An 8,012-nucleotide genomic window follows, 5' to 3' on the forward strand; every position below is an offset into this window, starting at 1 on the left:
AGAAGAAGTCGTTTGTAGCAATATAGCCAAATTGCCCCCTTTTGGCCCCGCCCCTCAGCCCAACCATTTGTATAATTTTGAATCTCCACCACCTAGGGATGCTTTCAGTCAAATATGGTTGATATCCATCTCTCAGTTCCAGAGAAGAAGTCGCTGAAAGCAGTATAGCCAAATTGTCCCCTTTTTGCCCCGCCCCTCAGCCCCCTGGGTGGTCAGCCCCATCATTTGTACAATTTTGAATCCCTGACACTTAGGGATGCTTCCTGTTAAATATGGTTGATATCCACTTCTTAGTTCCAGAGAAGAAGTCGCTTAAAGCAATATAGCCAAATTGACCCCTTTTGGCCCCGCCCCTCAGCCCCCTTGGGGGTCAGCCCCACCATTTGTACAATTTTGATTCCCCACCACATAGGGATGCTTTCAGTCAAATTTAGTTGAATTCCAATAAGTGGTTAAGAAGAAGAAGTCGTTTAAAGAAATTGTTGACGTACGTACGTACGTACGTACGGACGACGGACGCAACGGCATGGCATAAGCTCACCTTGGTCCTTCGGACCAGGTGAGCTAAAAAATCGTAAAGCATCTATTAAGAACTCTTTTGATGCATTCTTGAAACAAAAGGATTTTTGCATTCAACAATTCTAGCACTGCCGAACCATGTACTCATTTACAGCTGAGTAGACTGGAATAAGCGGAGTAAAGTATCTTTCTCAAAGACATTTTCAGCTGAGTAGACTGGAATAAGCGGAGTAAAGTATCTTGCTCAAAGATACAACACAGTGCCATGCTGACATTTAAACCCGCAACCCATTTGTCACTAGCCCGGCGTCATACCACTAGACTACCGTGCCTCCATGGAACTATACTTGGATGTATTGAAATGGGTTAATGTAGTAATTCAAAGACCAGGAAAAATACATAAGGCCTGTAACTATTGAAAATAATTTAGTTGTGGTCACAAGGTTACATTAACAGATAAACAGTGTGATAACATGTACATAGTACCCTCCACTTCTGGCTGGAATATTACATATATTTATATGCTATAACTATTTTATACACCATTATTTTCTCTCCATTTTATTTGTAAGATATGGTTCATTTCAATAACATTGTCCTACAGAGCATCAATATCATCAACAATGGTAGTCACACTTTTCTGTGTGTTTTTGTAATTACAGTTTACAGGTATACATTGTTTATTGGTAGTGTTAATGGTTTCCAAAGTTTATTTGTACAGCAATAAAGGGTTACATTCGTATCCCGGTTGAAACGGTTCAGGTGGTGTAGAAATATTCTGCGATAAACGAACGCACTTGGACCGAACTATAGGCAGAGCTAAAAATGCACAGTTTCGGAGAATAGATAACAATATACAAACTGTATATCCTTCCAGGTTCAACTGTTTCAACAGGTTGAACCGGATACACTGAAGGGCCCAAGTGTATCCATTATTTATTTGTACAGTAATACAGGTATCCATTGTTTATGTAAACAATTAAATATTTCTTTATTTTTTCCCCTGGAAATAACACAGAAATTGTCTGGTCACTGTCCAAAGTTTACTTCAGTTGGAAGTGTTTATTAAGATTATGATGGGATTTTGTCCTAAAAACTTACCAAAATTTCCTTCAAAATCTCAAAGGCAGCTTGACTGTACATATCTACATCTGTCTTGCACTTAAAATAAACAAAAATTCAATAAAACTTACTATAGATGTGGACAATTATGTTTCTCCATAAGGGACAACAAATTACAATAAATTCAGGAGGATTAATGGCCACAGCACTCTGCATCCCACATATACATACATTCTCTTTCGTTAATACAACATGAAAATCAAAGGCCTGAAGGGCCTGAGAGGTGTAGCGCTTTTGTGGATACGATATTGCATGGAAAACTATCGGTTAATATCCGATGGAAAAATCTCTTTATTGAGGGAAAAGGAAATGGGGCACATTAACCTAGTTATAGTTTTGGTATGCAAAACACTGAACCTGCACAACAGGAGGCAGACATAGATTTTCTTCGCTAATCTCATTATCATACATGTACAATACATGTAAAAAAATATTAATATTATTATACGGACCATCAACAAAGAAAAATGTCATTAGGGCCAAAGCAAATATTTCTTTAATATATTCACATAAATATTGTTGATTAACAACATATATCAGTAATTATACATCAAGTCCAGTACAATTAAATCAATTAATCTTTATTTCAAATACAAAGCAGTTATTATTTCTATAATATTTAAGTGATAGTATCCCCTCTATGGCCCCAGCTGCAGGCTTACCAATGCTGTGTGTACCGTTAAATGTCGTCTGCTCACCTGTGCGCTACAAAGGACATATCCCTTCTAGGGCCCCTAGCTGCAAAATTGCCACTGCTGTGAACTGTTATAATGTCGTCTGCTTTGAAATCAGTACGCTCTTATAAATGTTGCAAGCAACACGGGCACTATGTTTTATCAGTGGATGAATTAGAAGTAAATTAGTCCGTAGTATACATTCAACCAAAAAAGGGAGATAACTGTAAATTTGATACTCCAGAGCAGGGTGATAGCAAAGAGGCGCTACGCCTCAAAAACATTATGCAAGCTCTTTTTCATATTTGACATTGATGGCATCACTCAGTTGTTATTGTGGTGATGTGTTTGTTAACTACCTTACACTCCAACATGTTTATCACCAGTAATACACACACAAACTTCTACAAACTCGAGTCCCAAAGTTAGTTATCACACAACAGCCAATATCAAAGAAACACTGATTTAACTTTATGTAGTCGTTAACATGTAAAATTTAGCTTTTTCATATTTTTGAATTAAAAAAACCTCAAAATTGCACAAAACTACAGTTTAAGGATAAATGATCTGGAATTAAAAGTTTGCTATCAAGACACTTAATGGAATATGTTGGACGCATCATCTTCTTACCTGAGCTGCTGAGCTTCCAAGTTTGGGACACACATCATTTTCAACGAAATTCCTGATTGCATTCTGCAGTGAAGGAAATACACTCTTATGGTATACTGTAAACATTCCTTTAGCAGATATGTAAATCTTGTGCTTTACCCAATACACCGATATGTTAATTTATTAACATTGATTAGGTACTAATTTGATTTCTACAAGTAATCTGAGAGTATTGTTCAAATTTAAAAAACGAAGTCTTTCTATGGTCAAGTTCAAGGGTTGATAAATGGAGTTGGTCTTATTACAAACTTACAGACATAATGAATTCATAATCACATGGAATTTACCATAAGAAGCTTGAACAGTCAATTTCTATTATACAAGGAAATCACTGATGATCTGCTAAAATGTCAGTACAGATCAGTGATGTCTGTGACGTACAATGTCAGTACAGATCAATGATGTCTGTGACGTACAATGTCAGTACAGATCAGTGATGTCTGTGACCTACAATGTCAGTACAGATCAGTGATGTCTGTGACCTACAATGTCAATACACATCAATGATGGTTGTGACCTACAATGTCAGTACAGATAAAAGATGGCTGTGACCTACAATGTCAGTGAAGTTCAGTGATGTCTGTGACGTACAATGTCAGTGAAGTTCAGTGATGGTTGTAACGTACAATGTCAGTACAGATCAGTGATGTCTGTGACCTACAATGTCAGTACAGATCAGTGATGTCTGTGACCTACAATGTCAGTGAAGTTCAGTGATGTCTGTGACGTACAATGTCTGTACAGATCAGTGATGTCTGTGACCTACAATGTCAGTACAGATCAGTGATGGTTGTAACGTACAATGTCAGTACAGATCAGTGATGGTTGTAACGTACAATGTCAGTGAAGTTCAGTGATGTCTGTGACGTACAATGTCTGTACAGATAAATGATGTCTGTGACCTACAATGTCAGTACAGATCAGTGATGGTTGTAACGTACAATGTCAGTACAGATCAGTGATGGTTGTAACGTACAATGTCAGTGAAGTTCAGTGATGTCTGTGACGTACAATGTCAGTGAAGTTCAGTGATGTCTGTGACGTACAATGTCTGTACAGATAAATGATGGCTGTGACCTACAATGTCAGTACAGATCAATGATGTCTGTGACCTACAATGTCAGTACAGATCAGTGATGTCTGTGACCTACAATGTCAGTACAGATCAATGATGGCTGTAACCTATAATGTCAGTACAGGTCAGTGATGTCTGTGACCTACAATGTCAGTATAGATCAGTGATGGCTGTGACCTACAATGTCAGTACAGATCAATGATGTCTGTGACTTACAATGACAGTACAGATAAGTAATGTCTGTGACCTACAATGTCTGTACAGATCAGTGATGTCTGTGACCTACAATGTCAGTACAGATAAATGATGGCTGTTACCTACAATTTCAATACAGATCAATGATGTCTGTGACCTTCAATGTCAGTACAGATCAGTGATGGTTGTGACCCACAATGTCAGTACAGATCAATGATGGCTGTAACCTATAATGTCAGCACAGGTCAGTGATGTCTGTGACCTACAATGACAGTACAGGTCAGTAATGTCTGTGCCCTACAATGTCAGTATAGATCAGTGATGGTTGTGACCCACAATGTCAGTACAGATCAGTGATGTCTGTGACCTACAATGACAGTACAGGTCAGTAATGTCTGTGACCTACAATGTCTGTACAGATCAGTGATGTCTGTGGCTTACAATTTCAGTACAGATCAATGATGTCTGTGACCTACAATGTCAGTACAGATCAGTGATGTCTGTGACCTACAATGTCAGTACAGATAAATGATGGCTGTGACCTACAATGTCAGTACAGATCAGTGATGTCTGTGACCTACAATGTCAGTACAGGTCAGTGATGGTTGTGACCTACAATGTCTGTACAGATCAGTGATGTCTGTGACCTACAATTTCAGTACAGATCAGTGATGTCTGTTACCTACAATGTCTGTACAGATCAGTGATGTCTGTGACCTACAATGTCAGTACAGATAAATGATGGCTGTGACCTACAATGTCAGTACAGGTCAGTGATGTCTGTGACCTACAAGGTCAGTATAGATCAGTGATGGCTGTGACCTACAATGTCAGTACAGATCAGTGATGTCTGTGACCTACAATGACAGTACAGATAGATGATGTCTGTGGCCTACAATTTCAGTACAGATAAATGATGGCTGTGACCTACAATGTCAGAACAGATCAATGATGGCTGTGACCTATTATGTCAGTACAGGTCAGTGATGTCTGTGACCTACAATGTCAGTATAGATCAGTGATGGCTGTGACCTACAATGTCAGTACAGATCAGTGATGTCTGTGACTTACAATGACAGTACAGGTCAGTAATGTCTGTGACCTAATTATATAAAATGTCTGTACAGATCAGTGATGTATGTGGCCTACAATTTCAGTACAGATCAATGATGTCTGTGACCTACAATGTCAGTACAGATCAGTGATGTCTGTGACCTACAATGTCAGTACAGGTCAGTGATGGTTATGACCTACAATGTCTGTACAGATCAGTGATGGCTGTGACCTACAATGTCAGTACCGGTCATTGATGTCTGTGACCTACAATGTCAGTACAGATCAGTGATGTCTGTGACCTACAATGACAGTACAGGTCAGTGATGTCTGTGACCTACAATGTCAGGACAGATCAGTGATGTATGTGACCTACAATGTCTGTACAGATCAGTGATGTCTGTGACCTACAATGTCAGTACAGGTCAGTGATGTCTGTGACCTACAATGTCAGTATAGATCAGTGATGTCTGTGACCTACAATGTCTGTACAGATCAGTGATGTCTGTGACCTAAAATGTCAGTACAGATAAATGATGGCTGTGACCTACAATGTCGTACAGATTAGTGATGTCTGTGACCTACAATGACAGTACAGGTCAGTGATGTCTGTGACCTACAATGTCAGTACAGATCAGTGATGTATGTGACCTACAATGTCTGTACAGATCAGTGATGGTTGTGACCTACAATGTCAGTACAGATCAGTGATGGTTGTGACCTACAATGTCAGTACAGGTCAGTGGTGGCTGTGACCTACAATGTCAGTACAGATCAGTGATGGTTGTGACCTACAATGTCAGGAACACGAGTGCTTATCAAAAAAATTAATTTGACAGTATCCAATCATCAATTAGTTAATATATCAAATTTAGACTGGGGGTGCCGACACGTACCTGTACTGTGGTTGAGCTCTCCAGGAGGCCGAGCGCTTTAATGACCGATGTACAGGCCTCACATTCAATGGTTCCCAACTGCAGTGCAAAAAAAGTCATATCTTACCATTTATTTTGTGTGTATGCATTCAATATATTATTGTCATAGCTTTTTGATTTGATTGGTCAATCCTTTTCCCTAAATCTCATGACTTTAGCAGACTACTAGTATTACTACAAGACCTAACTATAAGGTGCTCATCTGTACCCAGATATTTATCTGTTTCCTTCAATTAAGTGAAAAGAAATATGGTGGCTATCATTGATTGGATCAATAGTCTCAGAATGTCAGAAGCTTTCTAACAGATAACATACATTAATGCCTTGCCCAAAACACTTCGCACTTCTCAAAGAGTAGGAATAACTTTTACACCATTTAGCCTACCTCATAAGTCAGGAAGGGTTTTTACCTTTAGGGTAACGCCCTGAGTATGTTACACATCTCTGTGTCTAGAACAGTTCTGAGATGTTCTAGACAAGGCAATGCTGTAAGGAAGTTAATGTAGCTTATATTTTTTAACATTTCTTGCAGTTCTGCTATATCAAGCCCAGCAATGACAGTAAAAAACAAATCATAAACATTGTCATATTACAGTTGATGTTATTTTATCTTTAAGTAGAACAAGTTTGCTACCAACAATTCTCCGGTGACTCCTTACCTGTAGTTTCACAGCTCCCAGGGCATTGGGACACATACCAAGTTCTACACACAACTGGTCATCAATCTGTAAATCAGACAGAAGTCATTTAGTTACTGATCCTTACATGATCTTACCAACTACAGAGAAAGAGGATTTAAACACTGGATACATTTCTGTGTTATTTTACTTCACCCTTTTTTTTTTTAATAATCTCCAAACTATATACATAGCTCTATTTGTAGCTGCTCCCAACATGAACTAGAATCAACCTTCGGCACAGCTCTGTTCCGCCGTGGGCTCCACCGGAATTACGACATACCCCACAGCTGTTTTCACACAGTTCATATAGCCCTCTAGTATATAATATAGACTGTCCATATAATTTGCCATATATGGACACTATTAATAATACATGCAAGTTTACGGCCGGGCCTACGCCACTTCGTCGAGACTTCAAAATTCTAGGTTAGGTTATGTGCAGTGTCTGTGAGAACCCTTACGTTGCCAAATATTGTTGTATGAATAAATGCTACGAATCTTAACTACTTTGCTTGTTGTTGTTTCATAAATGTGTAAATCATATATAGAGTAGACATTAATTTTGTGTTTTAAACTAAATTTATTGATTTAATTATTGACTAGCGAGTCAGTGTAGACACCAGCGAGTCATTGTGACACCAGTGAGTTTATTATTAAAAAAAAATGGCGTGGTTCATGCAGACGACCATAGGCTTAGCAGGATATTAACTTCAAGGATTTCATTCACATATTTATACACAACATATAAGATAAAGCGGAAATAATTCTAGAACTCATTATTAAAATTTAGATTATAAAGTATAATAAATCTACACTTTGGCTATTCTTTGGGGCTACTCACCATTTAATCTTTACATAATAGAAACTAGAAACATAATGCAATATCACCTGCATGTATCTTATAAATTGCACCATTATCAACAAGAGGCCCATGGGCCTTAACGGTCACCTGATATATTTATACAGAGAGTTGATTTTGTTTTTAACATGAACAGAAATATTATTCAAAGTGACAAAAAAACAATAAAACCACCTTACTCAATATCTAGCATACAGATTTCAGACTAAAAAGGATTTGAAACTAGCACCT

The 8,012-nt window shown here is 38.2% G+C and overlaps 1 protein-coding gene across 1 annotated transcript in view; it reads right to left on the reverse strand.

Annotated features, from left to right (window-relative positions):
* The window catches only part of LOC110446005 (prosaposin-like), a 12,448-nt gene extending 5,475 nt beyond the window's left edge, over positions 1–6,973 (reverse strand). Inside the window, exons 1-4 of the mRNA XM_021490934.1 lie at positions 6,902–6,973; positions 6,204–6,281; positions 2,946–3,008; positions 1,621–1,680 (exon numbers count right to left, since the gene is read on the reverse strand). Of these exons, the coding sequence (XP_021346609.1) occupies positions 1,621–1,680; positions 2,946–3,008; positions 6,204–6,281; positions 6,902–6,937 (237 nt within the window). The 5' untranslated portion in view covers positions 6,938–6,973. The remainder of the gene's footprint in view (positions 1–1,620; positions 1,681–2,945; positions 3,009–6,203; positions 6,282–6,901) is intronic.
* Positions 6,974–8,012: the final 1,039 nt, after the last annotated feature.

The sequence above is a fragment of the Mizuhopecten yessoensis genome, unplaced genomic scaffold (assembly GCF_002113885.1).
Source record: "Mizuhopecten yessoensis strain PY_sf001 unplaced genomic scaffold, ASM211388v2 scaffold2441, whole genome shotgun sequence".
Lineage (NCBI taxonomy): Eukaryota > Metazoa > Mollusca > Bivalvia > Pectinida > Pectinidae > Mizuhopecten > Mizuhopecten yessoensis.